The sequence below is a fragment of the Homarus americanus genome, unplaced genomic scaffold (genome assembly GCF_018991925.1).
Source record: "Homarus americanus isolate GMGI-L3 unplaced genomic scaffold, GMGI_Hamer_2.0 scaffold52512, whole genome shotgun sequence".
In the NCBI taxonomy this organism is placed as follows: Eukaryota; Metazoa; Arthropoda; class Malacostraca; order Decapoda; family Nephropidae; genus Homarus; species Homarus americanus.
Window position 1 is genome coordinate 15,146,646 of NW_024735442.1, and position 17,195 is coordinate 15,163,840.

The 17,195-nt window shown below is 41.5% G+C and overlaps 1 protein-coding gene across 1 annotated transcript in view; it reads left to right on the forward strand.

Moving 5' to 3' along the window:
- Positions 1 to 17,195, forward strand: part of LOC121870937 — a 48,984-nt gene that overhangs the window by 21,458 nt on the left and 10,331 nt on the right. Inside the window, exons 7-8 of the mRNA XM_042372910.1 lie at positions 4,220 to 4,339; positions 5,579 to 5,777. Of these exons, the coding sequence (XP_042228844.1) occupies positions 4,220 to 4,339; positions 5,579 to 5,777 (319 nt within the window). The remainder of the gene's footprint in view (positions 1 to 4,219; positions 4,340 to 5,578; positions 5,778 to 17,195) is intronic.

Consider the following 17,195-nt stretch of genomic DNA (forward strand, 5'->3'; position numbering starts at 1 on the left):
CAAATTGAGGAGGAGGAAGGACTAAGAGAGGAAAGATCTAACGGTGTTCGTTTACACAGTCATTACCAACTGAACCTAGACTCAGTATCTTACTTACTCTGACACCTTATAACTGAAGGTCTTGGCTCTCACTCTTGACGTCTCCGGATGGTGTGTGTGTGTGTGTGTAGTAACAGAAATGTCATCATCACACGTCAGAACAGCTGCCAAAAACTATGAAAGATATCTATAGTCTCGCCATGTAGATGAAGAACCAGACAACGTGATGATAAAGAATATAGAGAGAGAGAGAGATATGTGATGAAAAAGATGTGTAGAAGAGACGAGAATAACCAGAAGGAGAGGCAAAGGACTGATAATTATGGGAGAAGATAAAGTAGAGGGAGATAAACAACAAGGAGAAATATGATAAAAGTGGATACAAGAGAGAAGAGAATGACAAAGAGAGGGAACATGGGACAGACAAGAAGACCCAGGCGACTCACGACCCCCAACAAGACTAATGATGACGATGGATGGAGAGGAAGGGGGTTTATTATTGTTTTAGGTTTAATGTGTGTTGTCTATTGCGGTTTAAACCATAATCTTGGTTTTAATCAGTTCAGTCTTCATCATATTTCACCTGAGCCATGGGATTTTTAAAGGGGGTGTAGGTGTTGTGGCGTAAAGTAAATCTTGTGGCGTACGGAGGGACCAGCACACACACACACACACACACACACACACACACACACACACACACACACACACACACACACACACTTATCTTGGGAAATATTCTTCTTAGTGACTGTTATGTTAGTGATTGTAGGGCGGTGGGTGCGTCGTTGAGTGTAGTGTGTTATACGATTGAGTGCGTTGGGTGCGTGGTTGAATGGGCCAGGTCGCAGGGTACGTGAGGTGGAGGAGTATCCCAGTGACTCGTGATGATCTTTAGCGTAGAGGGGGGAGAAGAGGTGAAGGGGCGGGGGGTGGGGGATGGATTGAAGGACTGGGAGAAGAGTTGACGGTAAGGGAGCTGTGGTGAGAAGAGGTGAGGTAGGGGTGGTGGGGAGCTGATAGAGGGGTGGGGGGAGAAGTTGAGGTGGTGGGGAGGGAAGACAGAGAGGGGTTGGTAGACGGATGGGGGATGGAGTGGAGATTGAAAGGCCAGAATGAATATTTTCTAATTTACATTAACCTAAATTAACTCCAAAATAACCGAACATAAAATTATCCTAACTAACATACTGAACCTAACAAGGAACCTTACCTAATTAATACTAAATTTAAATACCACTAACCTAACCTAACCCATTCTAACTAACTTAACCTAACCTAATCCAACATAAACAAACGTAAAAACATTTTCCTCTTTCATTTTACTACGTGTTTGAACTACCAGAATTACTGTCACCGTTTGATAAGGTTAGGTTAAACTAGTTAGGTTAAGTTGACAGAAGTTGAGTTAGGTTACGTTAACTTTGGTTAGATTGACCAAGGTTAAGTCAGATATTGATCACATAAACACTGGATTAAACTAGGTTATATTAAGGTTTTCTTATTACAGTTAGATGTCTTTCCTCTACACATGTTGCAATTAACCTTAACTCTAGGGTGACTGCTCGTCTGATTTAACTACCAGCTTCCTGTTAAAACATCCTCTCCTCTCTAATATATTTCCCTTTGTTTCTTCTTCTTCTTCTGTTGTTCCTTCTTTTTCTTTTTCTTTATTATATCTTTCATCTCTTCTTCTTTATCTGTTCTGTCATCTTATTGGGGGGGGGGGGTGTCATAGGTGACAGTCACTCACTAACTAAACAATTGGCTGAAGAAGTCTGGTGTTATTCCGTTTTCTTTGATACTATCCCGTTTTCTTTGGTGCTATATAATTTTCATTGATATTATTCCGTTTTCTTTTGTTCTATTCCGTTTTCTTTGGTACGATTTCGGTTTTTTTATGTCTCTGGTTCCTCATTTTTGCCTTTTCTACTATAACCTGAACCCATTTCTAGCATTATCACCCACTTTAAGCAGTTCCAATTACACTAATCCTCCCCTTCTTTCCCCATTTCATTTCCTTTCTTTTTTCTCTTCTCTTTTCTTTTCTTTGTTATTCTACTTCTTTTTAACTCACCTTTCGTATCATTATCACCCATTATCATCACTTCTCATTTTCTATCGATTTCCTCTTCCATTTTCTTTATCGCATCCACCTCCATTTTCTAAGTTTTACCACTTCCCCATTTTCTATTTCAGCACATCCCACCATTTTCTCAAACTTACGTTCACTTGGCGACTTATATACGGTCTTCGTTTCAGAGAAGGAAAACCAGTATATAGAGGTCGTGATGTCTGTCTCTCATAGAAGTTGTTGTTGTTGCGTATAATGTGCCCTTTTTAACTTCTTAGGTAAGCTTCTGTTAAAATTTAAACAAGTTGTGGTCTTAAAGTGTGCCGTAAAGGGGGTGTGAGGCTTGGGTGTTGTAAAGTGTGTGTGTGTGTGTGTGTGTGTGTGTGTGTGTGTGTGTGTGTGTGTGTGTGTTAAGTGTGTCGTAAGTGTGTGTAGAATGGATGTTATAATTGTAGTATGTAAAGTAGATGTTGTTTTGAAAGTATATTGCAGAGTATGTAAAGTATTGTTATTAAGTGAGTAAAATAATAGTTGCAAAATGTATAAAGTAGGCATTGTAAAGTGTAAGTATTGTTGCATCTATATGTTTTACTTTACATTTATAAGTAGTTGTAAAATGTATTCAGTGTTGTGTTCTATAGTGTAATATGTACGTCAAAATAATGGTAATAAGTGTAAATGTTGCTTTAAAATGTAATTAAGTGTTGTATAATTTTAAGTAGTAAGTGTAATTGTAAAGTAAATGTGTGAAAGCATAAGTAGAGTTTTAAAATGTAAGTGTTGCTGTTTTTAGTTGTTGTTCGGTAGTCCCAGGAGGAGGAAAACGAAAAAAAAAATATACGAGAAATAAGTAAGAATACAGATATAAGTAGAATGTTTACAAGCTTAAATACTGTTACTAATACAGAAGTGACTTGTTTTTTTACATTTCGTTATTAATACGTGGAATGAACAGAGCGAGTTTACATAAATACTCACAGTGTTTTATAATAAGTTCATGTGTTCTTGATGTAGGGAGGGTGAATGTAAGTGTGTTTACATATCGTATTTAATTAATGTACCACGTTCTATCATTCCTCAGTGAAAACAATTACGGATCTGTGGTTGAAATGTTGATAATAATTAATTGTCTTATTGGTATCCTAGGTTATGATGTTTGGGTAATTAATTTTGCTAATTGATTTGAGGCTATTTAATAATTATCAGAATTTATTCTTTTTGATCCTAGATTCTTAAGGAAAAAATATCCCCATATGGTACAACGTTCAAGACCTTTTTTTCCTGCGTGACTTTTTTCCCTGTCATCTTTGGGAAAAAACTTTGGTTCCTCCCGATGGCTTTTCTATATTGCTCTCTCTCTCTCTCTCTCAGTTGTTTACTTATCTGGCACCGGCCCTGGGAAACAGAGCTGTGTGTGTGGTGCTGGTCAAATACACAGTGGCATGCTTCTGTAAATATGGTGTGATGTAGTAGTGGTGGTAAGTGATGGTGGTAGATGTGGTGATGGTGGTAGTGATAGTGATGGTAGATATGGTGGATATTAAAGAAGGTTTGGATTATTTTTCTCTGAGTTTTGTAGACGATGTTAGCTCACACACACACACACACACACACACACACACACACACACACACACACACACACACACACACACATGTATGTCTCTTACCCTTAATAAAATAAAAGCATCACTACATAGAGGATTGGCGTACGTTCGTCTGACTCTACTTGTGGGAGAGAAATTCTGACGGTGATTTCACGAGGCAGGGAGCCATAGTATTAGACAGATGGTCCCCTACACCCCCTAGGAGCTCATACATAATCACAAACAGGAAATTTACTCAGAAATATGAACACAAATGCAGCCTTAAGTATACGGTACATGTGTAGTGATTCCCATGGGGTGACACAATCATAGAGGCAGTGGCTAAACCCAGATATAGTTATAAATGTGTCTGAAGCCTTATAGACGCTGTAATGTCTTTATACAATGCAGGTGCAGTAACTCCCCTAAACAAGGTGTGGGTGTAAGTTACTGGCCCTTGTCGTCTCCACATAGTAATGCCCTCAGGAGGTTGTTAACCCTCACGCCCTTGGTGTTCACAGTACGCCAGCATGAGTGAGTCATCAACCACGCCCACTACGCCCGAGGGGGAGCCCTCCGACGCCCACGACACCCCCGCACCCGGCCTCACCACGCCCACCACCCCACACACCTCAGTCAAGGTGAAGATTGTGAAGATTATTGGTCTTCACACTTTTTACAAAACCAGTATTGTTACCGCCATCATTGTTGTCAACAGTATATATATATATATATATATATATATATATATATATATATATATATATATATATATATATATATATATATATATATATATATATATATATATATATATACTAAGTGGCTCCCAATAGCACTTGTATTCACTGACACACCTAAATAATACCTGGTAAGTGTTACCCCCACATACTATATCTCTCTTATTTTCAGAATTATTAGTTGCCTTTACATCTTTACATATCACTCTCTCCCTTCTCCTCACTATAACTTACTTGATCTACTCGGTAAAGAAACACAGAGACGAGTTATTAACAAGATTATCCACCATAGGGAAGCCCTCTTATGAATTATCTCCCAGGGCAGCTCGTAGATTATCGAGCGTAATAAGGCAACTTCCTTCATAAAGTGTGTCCCTGTGGATAACTCGTAATACTATCAGGGAAGGAGCATTGATTTAGCTCTTCAATTATCCTAACAGTCGACGTCGCCAGAAGTAGATTACTAACTCAATATCCGATGACTTTTGATGATTACTGTAATTCTCGTTCTGTATGTGTGTGTGTGTGTGTGTGTGTGTGTGTATGTGTGTGTGTGTGTGTGTGTGTGTGTGTATGTGTGTGTGTGTGTGTAAGGGGAAGGAGTTTTAGGGTAACTCTTTTATCTCTCGTACTTGGTGTCTAACATATACAAAATTGCTTCTTTCTATCTGTGTGATGCCGAGGAGACCATTACATAACAAGGCTCTTATCCTTACTTGTTTATATATCTAATATTTATCATTGTAATTTCTCTTTTATTTCCTTAATCAAGAATAAGACGCCAGTGAGTTTATAATTTACAAGTGGCTGAGAAACTATATTAGGATGAGATGAAGATAAGACACCCCAGGTTAATTCATCTGAAGATTAACTATTCTAACGTTACCTGGGAGGCTTAATTTAGGTTAGGTTAAGGTAAGGTAGGTTAGGTTAGATTAAGTTAGGTTAGAGTGTTTAATCTTTATTTGAAATAAGCTCGGATGACTAATCTTCGGGTGGTATTTATTTTTTCTTCGTATTTTAAGAATTGATCGAGTTTCCAGGTCCGAATATTTGTGTCATTAACAAAATTATATTCGTTAATTCATCGGAGTATTGGCATTAAAAAAATCAATTCTTCCTTCTTTACTTCCTTAATAGGCTGACAGCGGCATCTCCACCACCACCCCGCAGACAGCGACGCCTGAGGACGTCCCTGTGGCTGACAGCCCCAACACCAATACCCCAACAGACAGCCAGCCAACAGAAACTGAAGCAACAGACAGCAGCAGCACACAGACCAGCGTCCTTCAGGGTTACGTTATGGTGCCTATCCTCACTCCGTACTACGATCCTTCAGGTGAGTGTTGATGACAGATAGACGCACAGACAGACACAGACATACACACAGAAAGACAGACAGACACATATACAGACACACAAACACCCTGATATAATACACACAGAAAAAACACACTAGCACCATAGACAGACAGACAGACAGGCGTACAGATAGATCCAAAGACACACACTGACAGACACACTGACAGTGAAACAGATTAAGGCTAAAATTGAGTGAAATTTTATATTAAGACATGTAATCACAGGAGACAGAGCTGAGGTACCAAGGACATAGATGAAATGAGGAGAGAGAGAGAATATGACATCAAGAGAGTGAAAAATAATAAAGAGTTTGATAGCAAGAGAGACAAAGAGTGACGGAGGAAGGGTTCTACAATTTTTACATAAACAAAGAAACACACACTCACCGATGACACCTGAATACGGACTGGCGTGTTGGACATTAAAAAAAAAAAACATCACGGTATAGAAAAGACGCAGCCATGTCAAGTTTCTACAAAAAAAAGAAGGTAGGGAGACTCGTGCTAAACTACCCGTGTCACAGGAGGTACACGCCCGCCCGCCCCTGTGTCTGGTCTGTGTCCATGGTGACTACAGTGGACAAAAGTGTTAAATATTCATCTTTTGTCGCAGTGCTGCAGGTTGTGATGTGGGGGGGAGGTGTGGAGGGTGAGTGATGAAGATGGTGATAATTATTTGGAGGAGGAAGAGGGGGGAGGACTAGGAGGGGGGGGTGAGCGAGAAGAGGAAGGAAATAGTTGTGGTTAATGAGTTGTAGATAGAAGAAAAAGCGAAGAGAAGAAAGGGAGAGAATTAGTCGTGTGGAAGGAGAGACAGAAGAGGAAGGATGAGGACCTGGTGGAGTGGGAGAAAGGTGAGGAGGATAGGGGTAGCAACCTCTCTCGCGTAATGTAGATTTTACTGTCCCCGTTCATATTTTATTCAGACTTCATCTAGTTTGGTGAAGGAGATTTTTTAGGCAAAATTTAGGGCGAGCAAGAATATGCATGACTTAATCTTTGTGATGGACTGACTGCATGTGGGTTGGTGGGACTTGGCACGGCGGGGAAGGATAAATTAAAGTAGTAGATGTGGGCAAGGTCAAATTATCGAGATCAACAGTATTTTCATTAATAGCTACATTGACACATGCAACGGTTTTGTAACCTATAAACCATAAGTGAATCGCTGTAATACATCGTTGAGCTATGAATGGCTGAGAGTATAAAGGTGCTTCCCCGGGTCGTGTTGTAGAGTTGCCACCGCCGCCTACCTGGTACTGTGTTCATTTATATGTTCTGTGCAATATATAGTATTACCTCGGAAATGACCAGAGGCTAGGTTGGTTTTGTCGTGTGTGTGTGTGTGTGCATGAGAGACAAAGTGTGTGTTTTGCAGATTTGTGAAGTATGGACGTGGCTGTTATTGCTAATGGAGGTCACACGGTTCAGTGGCCTGGCGACGCTAGTGGATGATTCTTCAGTATTTCTTATATACGTTCATTTATATATCATTCTAAATCGACTTGAAAACAAATTCTGTCTTGAGTAGGCGTACGTTCATTACCGCTATCCAAGCTGACATCACGCCTAACGAACCCGAAATAAGGTTGTTTCTGTTCTTTAAAATTTGGTACCAGGAGTGAATCTCTATATTTTGGCGATTTTCGAAAATGGTAAGACACAGAGCAATACTCAAGGAACGACGAAGAAAGATGGTGGTAGCGTTCGTACGATATGTCCATGTTGGGTTTTATTTTGGGGCTGAGAAGCGCACGGCCATTATATACATCACTGTCTCTTGCTCTAGTCTGGGATTAAGTTGCAACACACATTCAGATTTTCCTATTTTTAACCCGAATTGTATACAAGGTGACGAGGTTTTACTTGCGGACGGTACATTGTTTTCCTTTAATGTTAACCCTCCGTGTAAATTTAACAGATTGTATCTTGATATCAAAGAAATTGTTAATATGACATTCGCTGCTGGAGAATTTGTCAACTGGCAACACTTTTAATGCTTACGAAATTTACAATGTCAGTACTCTGAAGGATTAACGATTAAGGAGATGAACGGGGTAATGGCAGCGTAGCTAGTCCTGGCTAGGTCAAGAAGTTTATTTAATAACTGTAAATATTGTTTTATTCTGATATATTTAAAGGTGCGAGTACATTATAAAAACATATGGTTGTCTCAAAACTAAACATCGAACAACAGTGTGCATTTTTTTTTACCACGGGATAGAAGTTGTACTACTGAGGTAAAACATACGCATTGTTTATTTGCTTCGAAATTCAGTAATCTGTAGTCGTGGGTGCTTGAATCGTATTAGAACGAAAAAAAGGGGAAATTTCAAGAATAGATGTAGTTATTTTTTTTAGGCTTGATATGAGTTAAAATGTGCCAACAAGTAGTGAAGTGGCAAGGTGGGTAGTTCTCTTTTGGTGTTGAAGATAAAAGTTGTTTGTGTGGTGAGAGGACTCGTGTAGCCTAGCATCTTATCTGTTTCGAGTGACCGTGGGAGAGCCCTTGATACTGAAGACCCGCTCTCTGTCTCCCTCTACTCACAGTGGAGAGGGAGGGAGGAATGACGAGATCACTGCCGCTCTCCTTCTCCCCTTCCGTTTTTCTCGCACTTCTCACTTTCATCACTTTCCCTGCGTCCTGTTTTCTTTCCATTCGTTCTCCTTCACTCCCTTTTCATTTATCGCTCCTGAAATATTTTAAATTTATTCCTTGTTTACTTTTCGTTCGTTTTCTTTCCACTTTCATTTGTGTATTTTCTTTCTCCTCACATTCCTTGTCTTCCTCTCCCCATTTGTACTACGAGGGATCTTTGTGAACAGTACCTGTTTTATGAACTACTTTTTAGTTACGTCACCCAGCTGTATGAATAGCAGTCCTGTTGATTGATAGGCCAACTCAGTGACGCACCAATTCTTAAGTTTTCCTTGTCTGGTCTATTCATTGTCATTGGTTTGTTTTTATAAGTTCTGTAAAGTTTTCAAAGTGTATCATTGTCGTGTTGCTTTTCATGAGATGTTTGAATGTTTAACCCACTGTTTGTCGTTTATTTTTGGTGTTTTCCTTTTGAACTTTATGATGCGATAACTCAACTGCCTTATGGCGAAGATTTTATACGGTATTTGGTAATTTTTTTCTATTGATTTATTTCACATGACATTGAATCGAATGTCTTTTGTTCTTAGAAAATATGGGCGACGTCAAGATGTATTTCACCTGGCTAGAAACAAAGTAAAACACATGGGTGGGTGGATGGGAGAATGAGTGGGGGAGGTTGGTGACTCAAGTGTGGTTTTTGTAGCTCGGGATTTTCTTTTCTTTTGACAGGAATAAACATAGAATAGACTGAACGAGATGAGACAACCGATACGAAGACTTGGCACAGAGGCTAGGAAGATGGGGGTGGTGGGTGCTATGCCCCCCCCCTCCCCCCAACCCAATATCTAACCCTCCTCGTCTCCACCCACCCCTTCAACCCCTCCATATTACCCCTAACAGATAAAAGGGCGTCGAGGGAGGATAAGAGGGGTGAGCACACGTCTTGGAGCTGTTTGAGGAAGGGAGGATGAATATACAGTATTGCGGTGTTACGTGTTAAAGGGCTTGGTTATATATTATTTGTAGTGCCACGTGTTATAAGGATCTGATAAATGTAATACCACATGTGTTAAGGATCATCTGAGTCTGACACCATGATACAAAATCACAATGTATTTTGGTAGTATGTGTCTGGGAATGAGTCGTCACTAAGCTCTCCACTGCTTTTTGAGGATATGCCAAGTCGCGATTATCATTTGATTGACATACAACGTCTAGCTTTAGAATCAGGAGCTGTGTTTTGTATTAGAGCACAGAGTAATATAGTGGGATATTTAATGTCGGGGAAAGTCAAAGGCCCAGGTATCCTAGTTGTTGCTATGAAGTAAGGAAGGAACTGTTGTACTCGTCCGGAAAAAATCTCACCATTGCACTGGCTTGGGTAGTACGTATACTAAATATATAGAGTAATGTTAAAGGCGTAGTCACATCAGGTCATTCTTTTAAGCCTTAGTGACTTGTTAGTTTAAGCTGTGTGTAGCATCTGTTCGCCCTCACGCTGACGTAGTGTTTTAACCTATACATCTCTTAAGGTTTAGGTTGTACTTACTTTTGTATTCATCTTCTTCATCTCGTACATTGGTTGATATATTTTCAGGAGAGACTTGTGGACTAATTACTGTCCTTCAAGTTATCCTCTCGACGGCGTTATCGTAGTTGAGCTGCAGTTAAGAGTTTGGTTTGGGACATTTTTGCATGAGGCTCGTAGTTCAGTATATTGTGAAAATTATTAATTCAACGTGAAGGCCAACTGCGTAAGTACATTTATGATTATGTATGGTTTCACGATAATAACAATCAGTTACAGTACAGATTTTAAGAGAAGTTAATATTTTATAATGAATATTTACCGTATATTCTGTGATCTCAGCCCCCCTATTGTGTGATAAACGTATCAGCTAGTCTTAAATATACTGGTGACAGAGCAGGAACAATCAGGGCTACGAATGGCTAAGTTGCTGAAGGCGCAGAATCACAATGAATCATATCAGTTCCAGTGGGGTGAAAAATACGGACGTCAGTGATCTTGTATGTCAAAATGAAATGAACTCTTCACCGTGTAAATGATTCCTCCACATTTAAGAGAAGGGAAAGCTCTCCTCAATTAATGTAGTACATAATTTAGCCGTCGTGTAGTGGTGGCGCCGTGGTGGGGAGGGTAGCATCATGGTGAGAGAAATAGGACCAATACTGTCCCGTGTTTACATTTTAGACACCAACTAATATGGCAGAACCTACCAAAATAAATGCCTGCAGACCCTCACAAAGAGATATCTTATCACCTGCACGCCATCTTTATGTTCTCGAGTAATATTAAAATCAAAGCTTCATTATTATTAATTAATTCTAGGGTATATATTGCTTGTTTCTTTTTATATTTTAGGCATTGATATATAGGTGTGCCCTGGTGTAAACACGTGTCAACAGATGGCCTCTAAACGCAACACTTGTGCCGAGGTGATTATTGCGGATTTACTGACTCTGCTGTTTTAAATAACCTGTGTTTATACATATGATAATGGGATATTGCCGGGAACCTCAACACACACATTTTAACAAACAGCGTAGTAGTCCTTAGCGTATTGACCTTCACACAACTTTGCTTCTTTTACTGATTTTGGTATGAACATTTAATTATTCTGTATAGGTGATGTATTTACTCGCGTGGCTTTCCCTTTATTTTTCTCAGTATACCTTTTATGGTCGAATTAATTAACAAGGCATGTCTAATTTAGCGACAGTGAAAGCTACCATTGTGTGTTATTACCCGAGGAAAATTTTGCCTCGTGTTGGTGGTCTGGCCAGCATCTCGCCCTCCCCACACACTCGTCCACCAGATGAGATTTAACACTTGACGCTGTAATGGGGGATGGGGTGGTCGAGTGGATACAACGCTCTCCACCTGTTCCAAGAGTCACTGGTCGCCTGGGGCATCTCCCGTTCACCCAGCAGTAAATGGATATCCAACTTTTGGATTGGGAAGAGAAGACGGCCGTCGGGTATAGTATTATCGCTGCCCCAGACTAACCACTGCCTATAGGACCCACTTTTAATTGAAGATTAGGCAGAAAGTGTCCTGTTCCTCTTGTAATAATGTGTCGGTTTATTACAAGCGGTGGGGATGCTGGATAAAACTTGGGTGTTTCAATGAGCGTTACCTTTGTCAACCATATATAGCTTTTCAGGTGTTTCGTTGAGTGACTTTTTGTCAGCTCTAAGGTAATGATAAATTTGATCGGTGGGAGAAACAACTGAAGATGCTCCGTGAATGATCCATAATTAGAAAATTATTCTTTGTGGTTGCCGGAGCTTTAGGTATCCAACATTAGCAGCTCAGAGACGGCTGCCACCATCACGAGAACCTTTTTTCGCCACTGTTACACCTTTTTATGAATGGTTTTCTCCTTGACGGGCTCGGGGAAGCAAATGGGGCGTCTTGTAAGCAGCTGCCTCCCTCCCGCCTGCCTGCCGCCCCGCCGCCGCCCCGCCGCCGCCCCGCCCCGCCATCCCTGGTCCCCCTCCCTGGGCAGTATTAGGAGAGCCGAGCCTTTGGTGGAGCCTGCTTGTCTCCCCGCTCGTGCACTCCGGGGATTCATGGCTCCCGGGGCAGTGTGTGTGTCCTTACAGCAACATTCGTCTTGAATTGCAAACTTTCCCTGGAGGGGATATTTATCGTTCTTTGAAGTTACTCGACTTGGAAAAATGATAGTTCAGTTCTCGTTTAAGCGGTCGCGTTTCGTCATTCAACGTCTGGAATGCGTGGCTGTTAGAGCTTCAGTTTCGGGTCGATAGCTGGTTTACCGAGTCTTAAAACCTCTGTGGGGATCAGTGTGTGGAAAGTACATTTTCTTGCGATAATCTCTTATGCTTAGACACCGTGGAGTAGCAGCAGTGTCATTAATTTCCTATTGCATTTATGACTAAACTTTTAAGCTTTTGATAGTGTTAATGTCATGAAACATGATGAAGGTAGTTATAAAGATAACTAACTAATGTTAAGTTCAAGAGTGACAAATACACCCCACTTCCGTTCATTCTCTTGTAGAATTATCTGCTTAGTGTGTGCTCCCACCTTTATAGTCCGTTACCATTAGATACCCTCGCTTGTAGAGACCATTATACCCCTCCACACACAGCCAGGATACCTTTAAGATTAATCCCAATAGAGAGACTGTTGTTCTGTTGAGCTCGTGTCTACGCAGTCCTCCTCTTTACCCGTTGTCTTCACCTTCGTTTAGAACCTGGCGCTCTGTTTAGTCGATGATGTGGTCATGACTCTCCCTCTCTCACGCAAGACGGTTCTGACATAGAGGGATTTGTCTGCCGATTTTTTCTTCTTGGAAGATATACAGAGGTTGGGGGCGTTTTTGTTTTTCCGTGTATGTAAGTAGATAGATGGGGCCATTCATTACTGGTATACATGTAAATACTGTATTTCACACTTTCACAAATTTATGAACTGCTTTTTCTAGAGCCATGGCGAGTGTTTGATATACAATATAGCACAGTACTTGAGCATTTTAGCTCATAAACCTTTTTGGAGTCGCCTGAAGATTAATTCCCCAGCTTATATCACCTTAAGATTAACCACTCTAACCAAACCTCACCTCACGCAACCTCACGTTTAATCACCAGGTGAAATAATTGGGGCTAATCTTCAGGTGATTCAAGTACAATACGTAATTATAAATATGGACAACTAAAGTAGACTGACTGTGTGTACATTGTATTTTGCCGTGAAAGTAAATGTGGATGCCTTGACTCCTGCCTACTATGCTTACCATCCAGTTCTCCCACAGCCCACCAACCATCAATCCATCCCACTGCATGCACCACTTACGCCCACTTCCTACCCCCACACACCACACCCCTTCCCACCCCCTTCCTTCGCTCGTTACCTACTTAACCATCACACCCTAACCTTCACTCTTACTATCCCCGAGGACCTCCCACGCCCGGGCATCACCACCTCGTGACCAAGCGACTGTTTATGTAGTAGGTGCTAACAAGATGGGGCCTGGGTGTGGTGATGCGGGTGACGGCCAACTCCTTACGAAATCATGGGTGTGTTGGGGGACGGGGGGTCACTAGCGAACCTGACCGCTATAGCCAAGGGTTCGTCTCTCGTCAATACACCTGCCATCACCAGTACACCAACAAATATCCTGTGGATAAAGCCTCACCTGAGAGAATCATTGGATAATTTTCATTAGAGCTTAATCCCGTAGGAGAAAATCTCATCAAGCGACACTCCGGTGAACTAGACATCACTGAATCTGAAGTGTTGATTTGTCTGGTCACTTGGGAGATGTTTTAAACTATTCAAGAACCTTCTAAAGCCTAAACAAACAAGCAATTGAATTTGATAATGTGTAATAGATATATTTGCGTGCGCCATTAATTTTGGGCACCATTGTGTTTTGGGGCCCGTTGCGCCCCATCTTCTAATGGGTTATAAACTTGGTGGCACATTGAGGTCACGTCTTTTTTTTTTACATTGTAATTACGCTTAATTGGTCCCAGGCCCCAGTGAGCTCCAGGTTGAATTGATTTTTTTATAATAATGATAAAACTTGGTGTCTGTCTGTCTGTGAGTGTGTGTGTCTGTTCCAGCCATGGTTCCAGAACAGAAGCAGGTAGAGGCCTCAAACTTTACACACATACTATAAGATGGGTTCCAAGTTTTGTGCATCTTGGTATTAGTTTTGACTACGGATCCCCGGGTGGTGCGAGAAGGAACCAAAAATATTCCCCAACTGAGATATCACCAGGGTGATTGCAGGAAATGGTTACCCGCGTCAGGGAGGACAAACTGTGACAGCCATGGTTAGGGTAATGTAATAGTGTTAGTTGTTAATACCCAGAAGAATTTCCAAAGTAACCACAAGTCTCTCAAATCATTCTGGCTCGCGAATCAAATCAAATATAAACATTTCTTGCATTTCGTGCCCCGGGAAAGACTCCCTGGATAATCGAGAACACCCCCCCCCCTCCCTTTATTTTAATATTCATAATAGGTTGGATTTCGCACTGCTTTAAACGCCATCATGATTATCTGCAAGGTCCATGTGGTCGTTAAGTGTAAGTTTTGTCGTGTAAATAAAGAAGATGGCTGAGGTGTAGAGGGAGACAACAGCAGTCACTTCTTATGTCACGGGACGCGGCTTAAGAATAATTCGTGGTCATCCTTCCCTTGTACAGACTTGATGTTATACAGCTAGAAAAACCACGTGGATTGTGTACAGTATCTATAACAATAGGAAGTTCAAGCTAAAGAGAATTGTTCATTGCTTGTGCTGAGGAGTTCCTAGCCACGCTGTAGATCCACTGCGGAGAATTTACACACAGGAATCATTAACTTGAATCCTGAGTAAGACGAGGTCCCACCCCCAGGCGTCTTCCGGTAATTAACAGCTTTTAAATGGAGCGTCAGTGAGAGAGGGAGTTGGAGACGCCAGATGTAAGATGAAATGGAGAGGTTGAGAAGGACGGATGGAGATGAGGAGGAATTGAAATAAAGATAGAGAGGCAGACTACTAAAAAATTCGGACCGGATGTTTAAAAATAAAGTGAGTGGCGGCAGGAAGGGAGATGACTGGGATGCTGGAGGTGACCTGGACGAGATAAGACTGGCAGCAGGATCCATTAGGGAGGGTAAACTCGCTACCACATAGAACCCAGATTGAGACGGGGGGGAGGGGGAGGATGTCGATAAGGTGGAGGAGAGGAAGGACTTGGTGAGGGAAGGTGAGGAGGAGATAGATGAAAGGCTTGTCTTGTAGAAAGGGTGTTTGGTGGGGATACACGTTGTTGAACCATAACGAGGGTTTGGAAATCAATTTAACGCAACGATTGTTTCCTGGGCTCAAAGGTTTTCTCTCTCTCTCTCTCCTCGGGTGGAAAACTGTTAAGGTTGCGGCGACGTAGTTGAAAATGTGGCATCATTCACTAGGAATAAACTCTGAAGCCCCCAGAGACCTAGCGGAGCTTGACTTTTGATGCCCAGTTAAGAAAATATATTATAATGTGTGTTGTTCGTTTTATAACTGCTGCTGGTACTGATCTGGCTGTTGGGGTCGTTTCTACCTGTAGCTCATTGCTGGAGCGATTTTTATTTTTTATTTAGTAATGGATACAGGACGAGGACCCAGGGCCAACAGAGGGGGTTTGGCTGGTGTGAACTAGTGACCAACAGGTCGTGAGGGAAAGAGTGGCAGCACCTGGGGTGAAGAATGAAACGCATCGATTGATCCAGGAAAGATCTAGTGGAGGTGACGGGAGGAAAGGACCAACTCTGAGTAAACTGGTTGCTAAAAAGACAGATTGGACTCCTGACGTTGCACCGTCTTGCAAGAGAAAGTTGTTAACCGACTTGAGACGTTTCGTGGACTCTTGTGTCAAAAGTGTTCATAAAAACTTAAAACAGTCTTTATTATTTCATTTTTCTTGTAAACAAATTAATTCAGCACCAGCTGGAGGCTATTACTTTTTCGTAATGTTTATTTTATTTATTTATTTTTTTGTTAACCACGGTGTGTCGGCATCGTGACACTATAAATATGTTAAGTTCCCTCATAACACACATACGCACTTGTAGCTGCATAATAATTTTACTCTTTCCCTGGGGTGTGGCGTGGAGTGAAACACCGTGGCAAGGCGTGGCGGACCATCCTCTTGTTTACGTATACGGTACGCGGCGCTCTGATGATAGTGACCAGTATGTGAGATACAAATCACAACACGCCATCGTCTCCTGCCCCGCCCAGCCCAACCAGATTATGAGAGATTGGTTCTGTATTATTTTTTTATTCTTAACTGGAGATAAAACACATCAGGTTACAGTAGTCTTGTTGAGGTACGGTCGCCAACACTGTTTACTACTAACTTGGGCGAGCAAGTTATTTTGTTTCTGGTATCAACTTGCCACATAAGGCGCATCGAGTATCACCTCATCTGAGCTCTGATTCACGTAGATCCATAGGATTTTTTTGTAATACTAGTTAAGCATTGTTAAGGGAATAAATGTAACCCACGATTGTCTTTGAATCCAAGACTTGGGCCACCCTGAGCGTACAGTTCACACACCCGGAAGCCCCATTTAACAACTACTCTCGTACTGTTGTTCTCACACAAACCTAAGTGTGAGACGGCACTAAACCGTCTTCCAGTGTAATATAATTTGTGAAAGGGAGAATTCAGTTGTTATTAGACACACACACACACACACACACACACAGGTATTACATATGCAGTGTACTGTAATACTTCTTGCTGTTTTCTTGCACCCATTGGAAGCTGACGCATTATAGGTTCCCTTTGTTGTCTAGTTAACTGAAGTAAGTGTGTGGGTGACTGCCTTGGTGAATGTTGATGTAGGTAAGTGTGTGGGTGGCTGCCTTGGTGAATGTTGATGTAGGTAAGTGTGTAGGTGGTTGCCTTGGTGAATGTTGATGTAGATAAGTGTGTGGGTGGTTGCCTTGGTGAATGTTGATGTAGGTAAGTGTGTAGGTGGTTGCCTTGGTGAATGTTGATGTAGGTAAGTGTGTAGGTGGTTGCCTTGGTGAATGTTGATGTAGGTAAGTTTGTGGATGGGTGTTTAAAGTTTTTCCTGACCGGAACAAAACTCTGTAATCAATATAGGCATGTTTTCTCGTTTGAAGATAGGGAATTTTATTTTTTATTTTTGTTTTTCCCGCGAGGGGGCTTGTTTATTGGGCACCCCCTTGCATCCTGTGCAAGGTAAAGCGCAAAAGCGTTTACAGCGTGACCGAACATAGGTTCAAGCCTGTGTCAG